This window comes from Furipterus horrens, unplaced genomic scaffold (assembly GCF_987537825.1).
Source record: "Furipterus horrens unplaced genomic scaffold, mFurHor1.1.pri manual_scaffold_6, whole genome shotgun sequence".
NCBI classification, from domain to species: Eukaryota; Metazoa; Chordata; class Mammalia; order Chiroptera; family Furipteridae; genus Furipterus; species Furipterus horrens.
In genome coordinates, this window is record NW_028327176.1 from 4526433 (window position 1) to 4547037 (window position 20605).

Consider the following 20605-nt stretch of genomic DNA (forward strand, 5'->3'; position numbering starts at 1 on the left):
GGCCAGTGACATCGGGATGCAGGGGGAGGAAGGGCCAGGGGCCCGTTCCGGGGCTGCTAAGCAGCTGCACAAAGACAGCAGACATGGGAAGACGGGGTGACGGGAAACACCCCATCATATGACACATCAATAGTTACAAAAACCTTCGGTTTACATCTCATCTTACCCTCGGACCCACTTGTAAAGCAGGACGTTTGCCATGTTTCACGACTAAGGACCTGCTGCCGAGAAGCAAAGCTGTGCCGTCGGGGCCACGCTGTTTTTGGGGGGTACTGTCTTTATCCTGCTCCCTGTTACTCCTCCTCCAGAGAGGCTTTGCTTCCTCCTTTCCCCTCCAGTACGGCTGTCTGCGGGCCTCTCCTCTCTGCTGTACCCTCCTTCGATGGCCCACCCACTCACGGCTTTGGCCGCCACATACACGCTGACACCTGCTCATCTGACTCTGCAGATACCGGGTCCTCTCGAGAGCGCCTGACGGACATACACATACCCCTGCCTAAGAGCCCCGGCGTGTCTCAAATGAGGGGTGCTACCAGCAGCCCCAGGCCTGGAGACAAGGCCGGCAGGGCCTGCTCGGAGGGAGGCCACACGCCATAGAGGGACAAGCCTGGCAAGACCCACTGGACAGATCATAAATACTCAGCGTTGTTTTTTAATATTTTGATTTTTGATTCCTTTTTGAAATCTTTTTATACATGGTCTTAATTTCAAGTTGCTTCAAAGTTTTCCTTGAAAGCAAGAAACGTTTAAAATATAAATCTGAACGATGCTCACAAGACTCCTGCATGGTAGACAAGCCAAGTATTACCAGTTTAATTTTACAACTCACTCAGTCACTGATTTGTTCAATCATTTATTGCGCACTTTCACGTGCCAGGCATGGTGCAAGGCTCTGGTGTAACAATGGTTAAGACGAAGTCCCTCAAGGAGCCCACAGTCTAATGGGAAAGCACTGAGGGAACCGAGGCACAGTGTGGTAGAGGACTCGCCCGTGAGGTAGAATCAGCCAGGAACTCGGAAGTGGGGACTGGAGCTGGAGAGAGGGCAGGGTGCGACTAACCCCTAAGCAAACCCCTTTGCCTGAAGACAAGGCTGCACACAAAAACAAAAACACATCACAAAATCTGGGGGCAAAAAGATTACAAGAGTTTCCCACGGCCAGCTGTAAGGAATTCGTGTCTTACACTCCACTGAGCCACTGCCTGGCGGCGCTTCTACACGTGTCCCTCCAGGCTTGGGGTCTGCCACCGGTCTGCTCAGACTCAACCCCTAAGGAGCCTGAAACCCAGTTCTAGCACTGGGCATCTGACTGAAATGCTTTAATCAAACCCACGAACTTTGAGTGTATAGCGTATTTACGATACTTCTACACATAGAAGTTTGGAGAAAACTCCCCTCTAGCCCTCATTCGAGGACTCTAGTAAGTTACAGACACGACAGAAATCAGAGAATTTGTCTGTTAATCTCCATACACACGTTATCTGGGCTATACAACAGTGAAGACTTACTCAGATGGACGTAAGTAATCGAAACGTTACGACAGATATATACAAGGACCTCGCACGCACATGCGTGTGCACACCCATCCAAGGAGCAGCAGCTCGCTGCAGACGTGAACTTGTGTAAGGCAACTGCTTCTGTGGTAACGACACGGGATCCTTGAAGGAAGGGCAGAGGCCACAAAGGCCTGTCGGTTTCAGGCCTGGCTGTCCGTTTAGGGATCCTCTTTAGGAGGAAGCTATTTCAGGAGGCAGGATGTCTATTTCACTGACAAAAAGCAGTGAATTATAGTTTTTTTTAATGCGGAAACCATAATAATCCTTAGTAATCCACTAACCTAGGCAGTGAACTGCTGCCAAGACGCTACGGGCCCTAACGCCGCTACCGACTAAGCGTGACGGACTGCGCGCGCGTGTATTGCTCTGAGGGTCGGACCTGCTACATCACCAGCCACGGGAGGCCCCAAACACACCCGCGGCCTGAACTCTCAAATCCTACTGTCAGTTGCTCACTTCAATCAGTTCTTCACTTGGCTGTGGAGGGTTTTCTTCTGAAAAATAACAAAAAGAAAAGAAATAATTCTAAGTGAGGGTTTAAAAGGCAACCAGGTGACAAAACATGTAATTCAACTGCTTTAAAAAAAACAGAAGAATACCAGTCACGAACCATATTCTTATGTTAATGGCATAAGGTTAATGTCTGATGGCACAAGAACAGACTGGAAGCCCAGCACGTACCTGAGAGCACCCGTCAGAGGGGGCAGACGGCGCCTCTACACAGACCCCCACCAGCAGGTACCACAGCGGGACCAAGCGCAACTCCTAAGTTCTCATTCGCAATTCTCATTCGACACCGCATGGAACCGAACTATAAAGTTGTCAGAAATACTCAACTCTATCAAGAATTATCTCGTAATTTTAGAGTCATGTTTTTGTAGCTAGGAAAAGTAAAACTATCTAAAGGTCATAACATGAAATTTATAAAACTATTACATATTCAGGTCCTTCGCCCATTTCTTAACTGGACTATTTTTGGGGGGGTGGGGTGTTGAGTTGTGTAAGTTCTTTATAAATTTTGGATATTAACCCCTTATCACTGGCAAAAATGTTCTCCCACTCAGTGGGTTGTCTTTTCATTTTGTTGATGGTTTCCTCTGTTGTGCAAAACCTTTTCAGTTTGATGTAGTCCCATTTGTTTTTCTTTTGTTTCCCTTGCTCGAGGAGATAGTCAGAAAGAATATTGCTACCAGAACTGTCCTGGATTTTACTGCCTATGTTTTCTTCTAGGATTTTTGGTTTCAAGCCGAACATTCACGGCTTTAATCCATTTTGAGTTTATCCTTGGGTGTGGTATAAGGTGTTGGTCTAGTTTCTTTCTTTTTTTTCTTTTTTCATACATCTGTCCAATTTTTCCAACACCATTTACTGGACAGATTATCCTCAAGCCATTGAATATTCCTGCCTCGGTTGTCAAACGCTGACTGACCATAAAGGTGTGGGTCATTTCCTGCCTCGCTCTGTGCCATCACCACACGTCTGTCTCCGTGCCAGCGCCGCGGTGTGCTCATTGCTGTGGCCTTGCAGTACAGTTTAATCAGGTGGCGTGAGTCCTCCTACTGGGTTCTCCTTTCCAAAGACTGCTGTGGCATTTGGGGCCTTTTGGGGCTCCCTATAAGCTTTCGGAATACTTGTTTTAGTCCTGTGACATACGCCACTGGTATCTTGGTAGGAACTGCATTGAACCTATAGACTTCTTCGGGTAGTCTGGACATTTCAATGACGCTAACCCTTCCTATCCATAAAACGGGGTATCGCTTCCACTTATTTGCATCTTCTCCAACTTTCTCCTTCAGAAACCTATGCAACGTTACTAACCAATGTCACCCCAATAAAAAGTTTAAAAACTATTAGGTAATTAAAAAATCACCAGAATACTTCATTTCCCCAGATCACGAAATTGGTGTGCTGACCTTTCGCAGGGTTTTCCGGGGCTTTGCTTTTAGACGATGCGCTCCCTGCACCTCCGGACGCCTTGCTGCTGGGGTGACGCTGCTCCACGTCACAGAGGTAGACGTCGATGGGCCCGTTGGTGCTCCGTATGTGCACCGTGATGGAGTCCTAGCAAAAGACATGTCACACAGCAGCAGCAGAGAACCCATTAAGGACACATTTTTCACTTACTCCAACTGCAAAAGTTTCAAGCGACGTTTTAGAAAACTTAAATTTAGGCAGCTTCCCTTCTATCACAGACTGGAGATCACGTACTAAGCTTCGGTCACCCCGAACCCACGGGCCCCCCGCGCTGTGAGAACCGGCCACGAGGCCGCTTTCCAACGGCCGCAGGGCCGTGACATGACCGCCTCAGGACTCCTGAGCCCTCCCTCTCTGCTCAGCAGTTGGCTGGCCCCTTCGAGAGACCTGCACGTGACCCAGAACTGGTGTTCTAATGACACACAACACCCAGGTCCCCTGCAGTCCCAAATGATAAGGCCGTGTTTAGGTTTCCAGACCACTGAAGAGCTAACTGAAAGGACCATTCTTGTCCACTTGAAAAGAGGATGAAATCAAGACAAAAGAACACCTCGTGTAATTTAAAACACTAACACCCAAGAGACATCAGGAAATCGGGAGCTTCTACTGAGCGTTATGCTAAATTCTTAAGGAACAGTTCCAGGTACAAGCGGCTCCTCTGGTGTGCTGATTGGTGGTGGGTCCGGCTGCGGGCCAGTGTCCCTCCCTTTGGTGCGGGGAGGCCTGGGCTGGGGACCGTGGCCAGCGCTGGCCCTGTGCGGCACACCTCACCGCGACTTCGGCCCGGTCAGCGAGACGCAGCAGCACCTGGGTCACAGGACCTCACGGGCCACCGTCTCTACCGCCTCCTGCTACCAGACAGGCGGGCCGGAGCGCACAGGCCCTCAGCTCGTAGGGGCCAGGCAGGGCCTGACGGGGCCGGCGCGCCCTGCACGACCCGGCAGCCATTTCCAAGCAAGAAAGAAACCGGCATGCAGGCGCCCAGGGCCGTCACAGCTGACCGGGCTGGGCTGGCAAACGCCTCCTGTGAAGAGGGGGACAGGAAGCACTTTTGGCTTCGTGGGCCCTCCCATCCGCCACAGCGACACAGCCGCCCGCGGAGAGAAGCAGCCGGAGCCGAGGCCCACACACACGGACTCGCAGCTGGGCCCACCAGAGCCATTTCCATAAAACTGGCGGCTGCGTCTGCCCTCAAGGTCAGCGCCCGCCCCGGCACTCGGCGCTCAGATCGCCGCAGGCCCGTGCGACGGGGCTCCACGGCACACGCGCGCCCGTCCGCCGCCCCGTGTGTCACCTCCTCATGGCCGTGCAGCGCAGCCTGCAGGGCCCAGGGCGCTGACGTGCCAGGACTCCGCACAGTCCGGAACGGCGCCCAGCGCAGGGACACCCTGACCCATCAGTCACTACAGACGGACTATTGTGCCCCAAAGGAAGGATGTGTTAAAAAACTGATGGTTAATTTTTTAAAAAGCAGAGGTGGGTTAAATACCTGTGAAATTACTCCAATTTAATATGTGACTTAGGATACTACTTGGAATATCTCTAAATCCAAATCAACTGGGAAATGTCCCCAAGAAGTCACGATCTGAGCGTGTGACGAGTAAAAGCGGGCTGCTCCTTATCCAGTTTGTAAGACGCTGTCCAGCAGGACAGAGGCTCTCACTGGGACAGCTGTCTGCTGGGGACAGAGGGAGGCGGGCGGTAAAACTCCCCACCGCGAGGAGGTCCCTACGGCAGTGATGGCCAGACCCTGAGCACCCGTGGGCCCACCAGGCTGTCAGAAGCTGGCAGCTTGACAAAAACAATGTTTTCATTTACCGAAGTTTTACTTTCCGTGCCTGATGCATAACCCGGTGCTCTCATGCGTTCGCCGGCCTTTCCCGAGCCGGTCGGCATGTTAGTTCCCTAGAACCTCGGCCGACACCAGCCTTCCCTCCTGGAACTTCAGGACCGAGGCCCATTCTTGGGGACTCTCCCACGAGGCGTTCTCGTTCAGCGGCTCAGAACAAGCTCTGAAGCCAGGCTGCCTGGCGGGGGACTCTGGTTCTGCTTCTCACTGTGTGGCCGTGAGGCTCCTCCGCTTTAGGAGGGGGCTCTCATGACCGCTTCGCCTGCGGCGTTACCGAGAACAAGTGACAATGTGCACAGTGCCTCGATCAGCAGCAGGCGGGCGGCCAGGTGGGCACGTCGGGGTCACGCACATACTGACTGCGGTGACGTACAGCCTCAGCAGGGAACACCCCCTCCCTTTAAATCTTCTTTAAAATCAGGGCTACTGACCTCTTTGGGCGCTGGGACGTCCAGCCTGGTCTCCGCCGGGGCTCTGACTGCAATAACAATCTGCTCGTGGAAGGCCTGGATGCTGTGGATGTCCTGGTACGTCACGTACGCTAGCGTGGGGACCGTCAAGGATCTCTAAGCAGAGGGCTGCTTTCTGGGGGGAGACAGCTTAGCCCTTGTGATACAGGAGTGCAAGGGTCATGTTACATCTTCAGTGTTTATGGGATACAGGCAATTAAGGAGGGCCCTTAGTTAAGACATTCTCATATATAATTCTTATCCTTTTATGAACAATTCTTAAGATTTTATAGTTTTACAGTATTTATAACTCAATTTAAAGAGTTCCTTTAAAGTGTACTACTGTGATTACGATGACAATTTCTGGAGAGAAGTATTAGTAAAGCCTGAACCCCTAACACCAACACAACTCACACAGGAACCAAATCCGCCCGCCCAGCCCACTCCCCGGCCGCTTCTAGATCTCACTGTGAGGACCTCTCGGGAAAAATACTCAGTTTTGGTGAGAACCCCCAAAAATGCAAGGTGGGAAAAATCTGTAAAAAGTAGAAACAGCTTAAAGGATAAGTTTTTCAGGGTTACCACCTACGCATGGGCTTTCTCTCATCCGAATTCTTGTCTCACTTGCTCCTTGAATTTCCGCGCCTGCTTACTGTGCTAAAATTATAGCAACTAAGTGTTTTACTGGGCGCCTCTGAAACCCTGGCTTCAGAGTGCTAGTCGGGCACAACCTTTAGAACTTGTGCTCTGATCCCTTTACCAACACACCCGACTTCTAAGGTTTCTCTCCTTTGCCTACAACCAGTTAACACCCGAGTAACTCATCTCCCTCAGTAAAACCATCGCCTTCAGTCACGGCCATCACACTGACGGCGCGGGTAACAGCAGCATTTTCCTTTCGATACCCACTGGGACGGCGTTCGAGCTGACGGGAGTGGGAAGCAGGGAACAGCAGAACGAGCGGCACCTCCCGAGGCTGCTGCAAGGGGAGCCGAGCAGCCTCTGACCCAGGGGAGCCAGAAGCCCCGCCGCAGAGACGGGCCTGCCCCGCTGATCCCAGCGACCCCGAGCTCAGGAGCGGCACCGACAAGCACCCCATCAGGCAGTGTAAGTGCCATTTCAATGGCCATTCACTGTTTCAGAAATAAAACGTACTTAACAAATTTAGGAAAACACGAACTTCACCAGAGCCAACAACTATTTTACCACCTTTATCAGAGTAGCCAGGCCACGAAAACCAACAGGAACGCCCCGCTGTCGGCCCTGGTGTGTTACTGGGGGGTCACGGTGCAGCATGACTGGGACAATCGCCGTACCAAGATGCTGATGGCTATGATGTGTCTGGGGTACGTTTGGGGGTGTATGACTAAACCTTTACTTACTTTAACTGCTAAAGGTCTAACTATGTTTCTTACATGTATTAACTAAATCCCAAGCTGACTCTACTGTTTCAAGTCACCTGCTTTGGAAGGAGAAACGCTTTAAAGAGATACAGAGTTAAAGGATATCTTTCATTTTCTTTGTTATCTGTTAACTCAAACAACTGCTGAGCACAATCTTTAATTAACTCATCCAGAGCATCTTCCATCGCTGACAGGTCAGAAAGTTCATCCTGCAGCTTCTTCTGCTGGGGCTGTGCTCCAAAATTGCTGAGATCAGATCCTCTTGAAAAGTATTAAAGAAAAAGGTCAGCGTCAATAACACTTAGGTTCCTACAATAGCAGGGTAATGCAGATCGCCACCACCACCATCTCGGTTTCTGCAATAGCAGAATAATACCAATTAGGTTACTGAAATGTCCCCCAATGTTTACATCAGGTGTTTCCCACAAGGACAAACACTACTTCGACCTGACCTCTGCCCTCCCATTATTGTATATTGCCATTATTCTTCCTGTATATAAAGTGGTTTTTGTCCCCATTTCCAGTCTCTTACACAGGGACTTAAAAAAAACCATATCATAACCCTATGGAAATTAATACTAGTGAAAGCTTAATGAAGCTTAATTAAGTGGGAAAAACTTAATGAAGTAACAGGGAAAGCTTAATGAAATGACCATTGAACTAAGAATCAATAATACTCAGTTTAAGCTCCAGCTCTACTACATACTGAATTTTTTTAAAAATTTCAATTATTTATTTTCAGGGGGAGGGGGTGGGAGGGAAAAAGAGGAGAGAAACACTGACTGGTTGCCTCAGCTCGCCCCTCCATCTGGGGACCCGGCCCGCAACCCAGGCCTGCACCCCGGCCGGAACCAACCCGTGACCCTTGGTTCACAGGCCCGGCTCAACCCACGGAGCCACACCCGCCAGGGACCAACCCGACTTTCTTAAATCACGCCAAGCCCCTTGGTCCCGGGACCGCTTCACGCCACTGTGCTTTTCGCGTCAAAATTCTCTCCTCCATGCTGACTTCTGACAAATTATAATCTTTTACCATTTAATTTCTACATACGAAAAACAAGGGTTACTGGCTAAATGACAGCGCCTCTGCTAAAGTTCTGAGTCTTCAGTCTTCTCTGCTGTGCGTATTTTATCGGGTTCTATCTGGATATAATGATTACATTCATTGTTCTTAAAAGATTTTCTTCACTTATCACTGTCTAGCCCAATATGATATGACCTGAGTGACAACTGATATTCATTCCTTTCTTTAGTCTTTAAGAGCTGTCACCACTACCGAATTCCCATTAGTGATTCAGAATACCATCAGCTAACAACCCCTTGAAGTGTTGTTTAATGTCACTTAGTAAACGCATTCGAGTTAGAATTCAATCCGCATTTCTGTACTACTGAAAAAAGACCTCCTTTATACACCCCGTTTTTAAAATAACTAAGTTAATTACTCAGAATCATTTTATGCATTTGGTGGCAGCTTCTTCATTTGCCTGAAAGGTCTCTATGACTTAAACGTTGGAACTGTTCTTTACTGCATGTTTGGAACCATTCCAAAAGTACTGGCCTGTCGTAACTATAACAGCGTTCTTCTGTACATACACCCCCCCCCCCCATTTCTCTCTCGAAGTCCTTCTTCCACGTGATCCTTCCTAATCATGTGCTAAGTCTTCAGCAACTGCCTTTTAGACATTAGGTCTAAGACTTTTCCATTCGGGGCCACGAGTTGCTCAGTGTGACCAACAGCGTACCTGCGTCATTATCACGCGGGGCGGCAGATAAGACTCCTGCTTTCTGCAGAGCAGCTGAGTTATAACCCGCAGGGACGCAAGCCTGTGCTCACCGCACTGGTATGCAAGAACCACTGTTCTTCCGCCTTAACTGATTTCCCCCGATAGCAACTGGGGCTGGAAAGGGAATTACCTTAAAATTAATCATGGTCCATTTAACTTACCCATAACATCCTGCTGTCTATGACTCTTAAGTAGGAAAAATATAGATTTTGTGAGACAATGTAAATTCTTTTTTACAGAATCCTTTTCTAACAAAGTCGCCCTTGCTGTGTTTTCCGCTGTTCAAACATTGCTGATGTCCAGTTCGTTTTCAGAACAGCATTGTCACTTAATGAGAAGAAATAAAAAGCCATGAAAAGTTTAAAGCCAACTCACATCCATCGAATGTGGTTCTTAGATTTTTTTTCAACTAGGTCGATCCCATCTAGGACGTTGGTGATGTCATATACTCTTCGCTTCCGCACGCCCAGCTTTGTTGCAACCTTGTTTAAGTCGAGAATACCGCCAGGCGCATTTCTGACAAGTTCCATAAATTTCCGAGTTAAATAAACCAGGGACACGTCAAAACGAGGTCTCTTCACTTTTAGAGTTTCTGGGAAAGAAAACAAGCCCATTTGTAAAATTTTAAATAGCCATTTCTTTCTCAATTCATTTTTAAAAATCATTTCTTTCCTCTTGATCAGTAAACGCAGACACATACAGAAATTCTATACACTGACCAAATATCATTGCTAGTTTTTATGAAAAAATTTTCAAACTTGATAAAAACTAGCTTATCCCAGGTAAACAAAGGCTTTAGGCTTATATTCAGAACACGCAACCCACGTGAATTTTTTTTAAAGTTGTATGTACTTATTTTTGGAGGGAGAGGAACATCGATCGGCTGCCTCTTGCACGTCCCCGACCCTAAGAGCAGGCCCTCAGACTTACCACAAGGAGAAATCTTTTCCTTCACTTACATCCATATGAGATGACGTCTGTTAACTACACCTGCTGTGGCAACCATCTCACAGTCTGGGTAAATCAAACCATCATGCTGTCCACCTTACACTCATACAGTGACACAAGTCAGTTATGTCCCAATAGAACCGGAAAAAGGTATTTCCTATTAATGACTGCGTAATACATAACATTCTTCTTTATGGCTGCATAACATTTAACTGCATCGAATATTTGCTTACTTACCCCAACACTGGAAATTCGGATTGTCTACTACTTCATGATTTTGCATAATACTTCAATAAATCTTGTAGCCACAATTTTATAAGCATCTTTGCTTCCTTTACAATAAATTACAAAATGTGGAGGTGCTAAGTCAAAGGGCACTTTTAAAGACACTGGGATCTATACCGCTGAACCTGCCATGCAGGCTGTGGCCTCTACCGACTGTAGGCAGCGTCTGCGGGCCTCGCCAGAACTAAGTATTATCACTCTTTTCATCTTTCCCGATTTGATACTAAAAAAAAAGTTACGATTTGATGTACAGAGTAAACAATGTTAAAAATAACTTAATTGTCCTTCCAGTGTAGAGTATATGGTTTTTCTGTTTCTCTACTTCAATAGCACAGTACAAGTCAAAAGAAATATTCACTACCTTCACTCAGAATGGCCCTTATCCAGGACCTCTGCAATGTCATATTCAGTTTAAAATATTTTATAATGTAAACATCGTCTTTGTGCAGATCATTCCTATACTTGAGATTAAACAGGATTAAAAAGAAATTAATTTTTGAAAAATTATAGTTAAGTCACAATTCTACAATAAACCTTGGGAAATTATAAATAATTCTAACTTTAAAAAGCATACATTTAATTATACTAGATTAGTAACAGCAACATGGTGTTATAAGCTCAGAATAAGTTTCCTTTTATAAAGGACAGGTATTAATTAAACATCTATAACACTGTAGTTGCTGAAGGGATATAATGATTGAGATGATCTTCAAATGAAAGGCTTTCAATAGTCTAGTGAAGAACTGGATTCCAATTCCGAGTACGTGCTAGGAGAGGCGCTCCAAGTCACTTGAGATGGAATAAAAACCCTAACCAGAGAGGGAGCTGGAAGGCCTCCTAATGGGAAGACACCAGGAACAGGGGACAGAGGGATGTGCAGGATGGTGCTCCCCGCCTCTGACTTGGGGGTGGGGGGCGGGGGGCAGGGGGCAGGGGGCAGGGCTGGGCGAGGCAGAGGGGCACCGTGTGAAGGGGGAGCAGCGCCAGAGGACACACGTGCGGGGGAGTCCATGGTCGGCACAGCTTCAGCAATGACTGAGTGGCAGTGCTGGCCGCCAGGCGAGGCAGAGGTGGCCTCCCAGGGCCCCGTCTGTCCGTCTGTCCGTTCCCTGCGGCCTCGCTTCTTTCAAGGATATGAGGTGGCATACGCATGTACCACAAGTAAAACCCAATACATGGGGAGCAGGGCTTCCTCTGTGGGTACCAGGGCCTCCCTGCAGAGCTCTAGGCTGGGCAACACCGGGTCCCATCCCCATCTCAGAAAATCCAAGGCAGAAGGGAGGGGCCTGGGGGTCTGGGAGAGGGGCAGCCTGGCCACGGCTGTCGGACACAGCGCTCAGGCAGGAGCGGGCCTGAGCCCTGACCGGGCCTCGGTGCACCAGGGATAAAACGTGGACAGTCCATACCTCCGTTCCGAGGGGCCGTGTGACAGTCCCCGCAAAGCTCTTCGAACAGGGCCATGCAGGGTACGTGCTCAGCACCTGTGAGAGGCCAGGCTAAGTCGGTGGCACGGGACGGGGATGTGGGCACATCAAAGGGAAAACTACGGGCGAGACTGTGACCAGGGCCGAGGACAAGTTCAGGGGTGACACTGACATGTCCTATACGGGCACGCGCGCCTGGTGTGCCCAATGAGAGCAAGGCCCCATTGGGGGGACAGCAGGGCTGGGCATGCTCTCACGCCGCCTTCCAGAAGGACAGGGAACCAGAGCGACTGGCATTCCACCCCCGGGGGCTGACTCTGAACACCGGCCCAGGAGAGGAGTCAAAGGAGGAGCCGCGGAAATCACAGGAGCCCGGGCGACGCGTCCCATGCACCTGTCCCCCGTGTGCCACGAGGGGCAGGTGACCGCGCTCCCCGCACCCCGGGGAGTACGACAGAGGATTAGCGCTCTGTGCATGCATGCCATTCCGCCCGCAACCCGGGAACTCCAAGCTTTACACCTCGGTGCACAAATACGTATTACTCATGTCTCTCATTAACTCATGTACATTTAGAACAAATCATTTAAATCACAGGAAGTTCAAACGACTGCGTTGGCCAAACAGTTAGTTTAGTATTTTTCTGTACGGTGGCCCTAGTAGTGCTCAGCTGTCTTGAACTTCATTCAAAACAATTTTGTTGGATTGTATCGTGACAGTTTTCATTTCAGCATGCACTTAAAAAAATCAAAATTGGGGAATTTTTCTGCATCCATTTTAATATTAAAGATGGAAGAAAATACGCAACATTTCTGGTGTATTATGTTTTATTATTTCAAGAAAGGTAAAAATGCAACTGAAATGCAAGAAAGATTTGTGCCGTGTATGGAGAAGGTGCTGTGACTGATCAAACGTGGTTTGCAAAGTTTGTTGGTACTGCTGACATTTTGGCTAAATAATCGTTTGCTGTGGGGCTGTCTGATGTACTGGAAGATGTTTAGGAGCACTCCTGGCCTACTCAAAATATCCAAATCAATAGTTATTAGTGAAAATGAAAAACATGTATTTTATGGAAAAAATTTAACAGACTTTTTGGCCAACCCAATACAAACCTTAAAACCTATTCAGGAATCAACTTACTTCTCATGGACACATATTGTACATTATCTTCTAAATTAATCCTTATTTTTGATGGCTGGAAAAAAGAAAAAAAAATAACAGAAATTTAACTTAGTAATTTGAAAACAACAATGCACATAAACAGCATTTTACTGAATATAGCCCCCCCCCCCACTCTGGGGTAATAATTTGGGTGTGGGAAAAACCAGTCCTTCTTCCAAATTATATCTACTCTAAGTGCACTCACATCTGACAATGTCACAGATGTAAATTTCTAAGGTAGTTAAAGAGAGAGGTGGGGGGGGGGGAGAAAATATGAATATGAGAATACATTACTGAACGAACGTTAATTTGTTGACTGCATCAGATCCTAAGGATAAAAAGAAATACAAGACACTGTCGCTGACCTTGGAACACTCAGGACAGAAGTAAGATGCGTCTGAATTGATAAGTGCTTCCCTCTTGCTCTTTAAGTGAAGTGGCTCCCCAAAACTTGCCCACAGCCTTTCACCGGCAGCGATGCATGCCCATGACAGTTAATGTACAAAGAGCAGCACTTCATGTGATGGAAAATAACACATGTTCCACAACTAGAAACTTTGTTATTTGGATTAATAAAAACTGTCTTTTAAATTCCTGAAACAACCAGGAACTTAGTGGTAGGTCCACTACCAATGCTTCACCATTTTATCAGCTATTTAGAGGGAATGAGAATTTACATAAGCTGGCAGTAACATTAAAATACTTTTAGAAATTGTTTTCGTAAAAAAATAAAACCTTTAGCCCTGGTCGGTGTGGCTCCAATGGTGGGGCAGCCTCCTGCAAACGGAAAGATTTCTGGTTCCATCCCTGCTCAGGGCACAGGCCTGGGCTGCGGCTTCACACCCTCCGGGTGTGTACAAAAGGCAACTGATGGATGTTTCTCTCTCTCCCCCTCTCTCCCTCCCTTCCCCTCTCTGAAATCAAAAAGCATGTCGCTGGGTGAGAATAAAATGCAAACAGAAAGCAAATAAAACAAAACCTTTGGATAAAGCCCTGGAAACAGGAACCCTTACTGGCCTTAGGCTTAGAACAAAGGCGCCTCCAAACAGGCTGTGATCAAGCAGGCTTAGCTCCTGCCTGAGGGAAAGAACTGGCCCCCACACTGGCTGTAGCAAAACTGGGGAAGTGAACCCCACCAGGTGCGGCAGGGCAGGAGCGGCGGGACTCCAGTGGGTGCACCAGGACGCCCAGGTCTGAAGGGCATGCTAGACGCGGGCCGTATGTCATACATGGTGGAGACTCCTCCCAGATTCTGAACGAGCACAGGACACACTCAAGCGCGCGGGTTAGGAACGCTGAGCACGGGAGACACACAGCAGAAAGCCCAGGGCGGCGTGGGGAAGCCCGAGGGCCTGGGGAGCGGCTCCGAAGCTGTTCACAGTGCGACGAGTCCTGGACACAGGGTTTGCATGTTGTCTGTGACAAGGTCACAGCATCTCGTAGCAAGTTACTGTGATATGGAATTAGTTCACGGAAACAGTATTCTGCTGTAAAATTAAGTGAGTTGTTAGAATTTAAAGGAAAACATAGACCTGCCAAGGTGTGCAAAACCAGAGTTGGGAACGCTGGTCCTGGGGGCAGGGACCACGCCTGGCGAGAAAACCACAGTGACCTACAAACACGGTATCTCCCCCCCGTGAAACACTCAAACACTGGACGGGTGTGACCAACTGTCACTGCCAGTCTTACACGTAACCCTCCTGCTAAGGTAGTATGAGACAGAGTCCAACTATCGTAGCAAAATTCCTGAATGAAAAAAACCCATCCTCATCACAATACCCCGAAACACGCGTAAACGAGCATCCTAAACTGTTACACAAACGAAGGCCTGTTTATGCGTGTCCTCCTCGGCCGGGGACCCGGTGCGATGTCCCCGCTTCCCAGGCTTTACTCCGGAAGGCTGTTGCCACAGCCCTGGGAACGCAGGGCGGCAGGGCTGGCGGCAGAGCCCGCAGGAGCCCCGTCGCAGGCAGGTTCCCTTCCCGACTCCGAGGCTTCCGCACAGGCTGCCGCCGGCCTGCTCCCCACGTGGTCTGGAAGGGCGCCTTTTCTGCTCTGTCCCGCCCGTCGGTCAGGCCTCGGCCCATGAGGAGCAGGGCTTGCCTTCCCCGTTACTCTTTGCTACGAAGGCAGTTACACTGCACATCGGCCATACGGAGAGAGGCCTGGAGGAAGGCGGAGTTCCACAGCGTCCTTTTCTTCTTTGAATGTGAAAACACTCTCTTCCATCTCGAAGGAATCACAGTGGCATCACGGCCAGTCAGGGGCAGACACCCCACCAATATGCATAAATGCTGCTGGTCTAAAATTCTGGAGAGTTCCAGAGTGCCCCCAGGAATGACACATTCATCTCCTTTATATTCAGAACAGCTCTTGGCTTGAGACTGGACTGAGGACTACTGATTACTGACTTCTTAGCCGCTAGGAGACCCTGACCTTTATCTGTCACTCAGTGCAGTGATACAACTTTGTTGCCCACTTTCCCAGCCCACGTGGAGATTAAATGAGAAACTGTGAATTATGATGAAACCTTTTGCAACCACGAGTAGTGCCAGAGTCATGCCTGGCACACTCGGGCCCTTGGTAAATATTTGTTAAACTCAGGAACGGAGACTGAAATAGCACCTTGTCAGCCGTGACTCTGACGGATAAACAGCTCAGCGCTGCGGAAGGACGAGTATTTACAGACTGCAGATGACTCCCTCTCAGGTCCACCATTCATAAGGGTCACGGGAGGAACACGAAGCCTCCTTTTCCAGTCCTACGAGTCCCGTAACTCCTGGCTGTAAAAACCAGCGGGCGTTGGGGCGGTGGAAGAAACAGCATCCTCTTTAAGGGCCCACAAGGGGTTTAGGCCTCACGCAGAGCCACCCACTCTGGGATTCAGCACCAGGGCAAGAGCCGGAAGGGCAGCAGCGAAATATGGGGAGAAAATGAAGTGTGAGTGGGGAGACAGCTTCTTCCCGGGCAAAACCCCAGAGACCAGGAAGCAGCACTGTCCTCCCTGCGAGCCCTCCCCCACAGAGCCACGGAGTGGTGACATGGCTGCCCTGCCCTGATGATTAGCACCTAAGGTTCCTCCCCATCCAACTTAACAGGTGCACTAAGTCAGGGAGTCAAAGCAGCTCTACCCAATACACACAAACACACACAGGGAGGCTGCAAAAATGGAGGAGACAAAGAAATGTGGCCCAAATGAGAAGACAGTAAGACTCCAGAAAAAGAACTAAATGAAATGGAGATAAGCAACCTATCAGATGAAGAATTCAAAACACTGGTGATCAGGATGCTCCAGGAACTCACTGAGTACTTAACGTCCTAGGCAGAAATGAAGGTTGCATTAAGTGAAATACAGAAAAATCTACAGGGAACCAGCAGTGGAAGGGATGAAACCAAGAATCAAATCAATGGTTTGGAACACAAGGAAGGAAAAAGCATTCAATCAGAGCAGCAGGAAGAAAAAAAAGAATTAAAAAAAAAAAAAAAAAGGCTTGGAAACCTCTGCAAAACTTTAAACATACCAACATCCAGACCATAGGGTGCCAGAAGGAGAAGAGGAAGAGCAAGAAATTGAAAACTTATTTGGAAAAAAAAAAAAGAAAGAAAACTCCCCAAATTTGGTGAAGGAAATAGACATACAAGTCCAGGAAGTAGAAAGTCCCAAACAAGATAGACCCAAAGGGGACCACACCAAGGCACATCATAATTAAAAATACCAAAGGTTAAAGATAAAGAAAGAATCTTAAAAGCAGTAAGAGAAAAGCAGTTTCCTACAGGGGGGTGCCTATAAGACTGTGAGCTGATTTCTCAAAAGGAACTTTTCAGGCAAGAAGGGACTGGCAAGAAGTATGCAAAGTGATGAAAAGCAGAAATATACAGCCAAGATTGTTCTACCGAGCAAAGCTATCATTTAGAATCAAAGGGCAGATAAAGAGCTTCCCAGACAAGGTAAAGCTAAAGGAGTTCATCATCACCAAACCATTATTAGATGAAATGTTAAAAGGACTTACATATTTAGGAAAAAGAAGACCAAAACTATGAACATTAAAATGACAACACACTCACAACTATCAACTACTTAATCTAAAAGAAATCAAACAACAAAATCCAATGAACCAAACCAGAATAGGAACAGAATCATAGGTATGGGGATCATTTGGAGGGTTATCAGCTGGGGGGGAGGAAATAAAATAAAATAAAAATAAATAAATAAAAGAAAAAAAAAGAAGTGGCAAGTATTGGTGACTAAATGTTAATTAGTTCGGGAAGATGGAGGGGGTCAGTCTGGAAAAGGGAAGGGGCAAGGATGATACTCTGGATAGGTGGGTGTGTTCCCATTTAGTACGACAGGAGGCAGCAAGGTTGTGGCTTGCTAGCAAGGAGCGAGTGAATTCCATTTTGGGCGTGTGAGCGTCAAATCCAAGTAGAGATGTCTCGTAGATAGCTGAAGAGCTCTGAGCCGGACACAGATCTGGGAGTTGCGGCGACCCGGTAACTGAAACTAACAGTGGATAAGAACAGCTATGACTTCAAGGGATGTGCGCATCTTCCGGCATTCACTAAGTGGGTTTTCCATAGGGAGAGTTCACCGCTTTTACTGTGTTCTCAAGGATTAAACCCATCCGTACAGATGGTCAAGGAAGTCACGTACGTGCGTGGTGGTGTGTGACACCCCACACGAAGGATGTGTACAAAAGGTAGAAGAGAACCTTGAATGACATCAACGTGAAGGACTAGAAGGAGGGGTCTGCCAGGACGCCCAAGAAGAGGCCCAATAGGTAGATGGGGCACCAGGGCTATGTGACATTAAAGAAGCCATTCTGGGGTGAGTTTCCAACAAAAGCAAGCAGTCAATCACGTCGAAACTATGGAGACGTGGAGTAAAACACCCACTGGAACCGACCGTGTTGGGGGCACCCTTGGCTACAACAATCTTAAGTTGTGCTGAGGACAGAGGTCCCCCAGCTTCGAGAGGTGAGCGAGTGATTTTAAGACGGGGCTGAATTTAGGATGCAGTTTAAGCAGTCAAGAATTTTATTAATTTACTAATGTCTGGGATCAGACATTGAGAGGTCAAATCCAGGCTCTCCTACACACTACACTGTTTGACTGGGCAAGCCACTTGTTAACTCCAGGTCTGTTTTGGCAACTACAAAACAAGAACGATAACCTCTTAGGACTGATGTGAGGAATTAAACAGGCTAATGTCATTAACTACTTTTGAGCGCTGCGTCCCCACGGGGACAGGGCTTACCAACGCGCTGTGGGAAGAAACCAGCAGAGAAGCTGAAAGTACGGGGAGAGATGGAAAAAGGACGGATCCATCGGCAGCCCCGAGAACCGAGGACAACATATGGCATCTGGTCCGGAGCAAGCACAGAGGAAAGGAGCCTTCTGCAGAAAGGGAGCCCGAGTTCCCATTTCTCGGTCCAGCAGGACGCAAGGCGATCCGCTGGGCGCGGGGTGGGCAATGCGAGGTGGGGACGAGCGTCCACACGGCTGCCTGCCGCGAGAAGAGGGAGGGGAAGCCGCGGAGGAAAGTGAGCCCGCGGAGATACTCCGAGGGCGAGCGGAGGTGGAAGGTTGGGCAACTGCCGCCATCGGAGCCCCGCAGCCCCAAGGAAACACCGAGGATGACGTCACCCTTGAGTACACGCTGCAACACGGCAGGAGTGGGAGCGGGCGGCCCGTTTGGTGTGACGAGCAGTGCGTGAGCAGCGGGAGCGGGGGAGCAGCCGCGGGTCCTCCCTGCGGGGGCGCACGACCCACGGACACTCAGTCCAGCTCCCCCGCGGACGGGAAGACGCGGCTGAGCCTGGGCCCCGGCCCCACCTCGAGCCGCGCTAGGGTCCCCGGCTCTCAGGACCCGGACCGCCCCGGGGACGTACCAGCAGGCTCTCCACGTTGATGGGGTCTCGGCACCGGCGGCGCACCGTCTCCTCGGCCGGGTCCACGAGCAGACTGGGCAGCTTCCGCGCCGGCCGCTGCTGACTCATGCTGCCCAGCCGGCTGCCCCTTGCCCTCGCCCCCGCCCCCGCCCCCCGAGAGTTCTCCCGCCTTCTCCGGTCGCGTCGGACACCGGCCCCAACACGCCGCTCCTGGAGCCAAGCACGAACAGAGCCCGCGGGCTGCTCGCAGGGGCTCCTGGCCGGGTCGGGCTGTGGGCGAACACGCCGCTGCCCACCGCCCCCGGGAGTTCTCGCGCAGAGGGCAGCCGAGCACGCTGACCCGCTACTCCCAGGGAGCCCCAGCCGCCATCTCTCCGCATGCGCAGTGCGCTGCCCCCAGTGCGCATGCCCGCGGCGGCGGCCCCGCCCCGCGCCCTACGGCCCCGCCCCACGCCCTACGGCCCCGCCCCACGCCCTACGGGCCGTGGAGGCGGAACTCGGGAAGCGCGCGGGCTCTGGTGTCCACGCAGAGGGCGCCGGGCGGGGAAAGGAAGAGGCGGAGCAGGGACCGGGAGGAAGGGAAGTGGGGTTCGGGGGGCGGGGGCACGAAACAAAAACAAACCAACAAAAAACCGCAACCAGGTGGCCGGGAAACCGCAATATTCTTGGAATTCTTGGTCCTAAAGCCGCCGGTATCTGAAAGTTCCGAGCGCGCAGACAGGCGCCTTTATTCCCGCGCTCCCTCCGCGCCTCCCGGGCACGTGCCCAGGGCGGATGGTTAGAGCACGCTGGTGACCGAACTGCGGTGCAGTGGTTTACTCACGCGCTTCCCTCTCTCTCCCCTTATTTCCTCTTTCTTCCTTGCTTCCTTCCTCTTTCACTCGAATACCTTATTGATCACCTGTTCTATCGGCTGTTGAGGGGGGCACAGGACATACTCATCTGAAGTTGACATAGACTCAATCTCAGATTCCAGGCGAGGGGACAGATAACGTTTAAAGCCGGACCTGTTACAGAACAGCAGGTTGGGGCCCTGCCACCTACCGCCGCCACGCTACACAGAATGCCAGAGGCAGAAGTTTGGTGATAAAGGAGAGGCGTCTTTATTCAAAAGATGTCACTGAAGCCAATTAAGTCACAGCTTTCATTACTCAAGCTTATCGATTAAGGCTAAACTCTTAACACCTGGGTTCTCCTAGCTTTTCTCCTGTTAGTCTGTGTAGGGTTAGTTTACAGACCAAAACAACCTAACACACAAAAACGGCACAATTTTGGAAGAATGGCAGGCTTCTGCCTCCGAGCCTGCTCCTTCTAGAACACCCAAGGAATACACCTGCTATCCTCTGCCTGGCCAGCCGGATCCTAGGCCAGGCCCTGAGTTCCTTCCCGTACAAAATACTGTCCTTTGGGAAATGCAGGCACCTGCAGCACCATCATCCAGGCGTCCTCAAGGAAGAAGAGCCTGAGAGCCAGAGCCAGCCGGTCCAGAAGCCAGAGAGCCCCAGCCAGCTCAGGCAGGAGCCAGAAAAGCTCAGAAAAGCTCCTGAGTGAAAGACCAAGCCCTCTTTGTATTTCCATCGGCTCCGGAGGCTTCAGCCTCTCAGGCAATTCTGTCCCAGACTGCCTTCCATTGCCTCGGCAACCTCCTCCTAGGGCCCCTTCTACTTCTCCCCGGGGATGTTAACCAGATTTCTCTGTATCCATTCCCTCATTCAACGCTTCTGGACCTTTGTAGTATGACAAAGGCAAACGGGCGTAGGTCTCATTCTTCTGTAGCTCCTTCCCACTAGCCATGGGCGTGGTCCTAACTATCCCTTGGCCCAGAGATGCCGGACAGAAAGGGGGGCTGGAGTGGAGGGAGGCTTTTACACGAGGGAGAAGGATCT

At 49.8% G+C, this 20605-nt stretch overlaps 1 protein-coding gene across 6 annotated transcripts; it reads right to left on the reverse strand.

Annotated features, from left to right (window-relative positions):
* Positions 1–833: 833 nt before the first annotated feature.
* Positions 834–19109, reverse strand: E2F6 (E2F transcription factor 6). Of its 6 annotated transcripts, none has more exons than XM_090280915.1 (9): positions 18720–19109; positions 12811–12865; positions 11655–11729; positions 9391–9607; positions 7337–7492; positions 5811–5925; positions 3470–3617; positions 2013–2050; positions 834–1092 (listed from the first exon to the last, which is right to left on the reverse strand). In XM_090280915.1, the coding sequence occupies exons 1-9, from the start codon at positions 18825–18827 to the stop codon at positions 1063–1065; spliced, it is 942 nt and encodes a 313-aa protein (XP_090137041.1). In that variant the 5' UTR covers positions 18828–19109; the 3' UTR covers positions 834–1062. The 6 variants fall into 6 exon arrangements, with proteins under 6 accessions (XP_090137041.1, XP_090137045.1, XP_090137042.1 ...); XM_090280919.1 differs by having other exon boundaries at positions 1973–2050; XM_090280916.1 differs by lacking the exon at positions 18720–19109 and adding an exon at positions 15457–15574.
* Positions 19110–20605: the final 1496 nt, after the last annotated feature.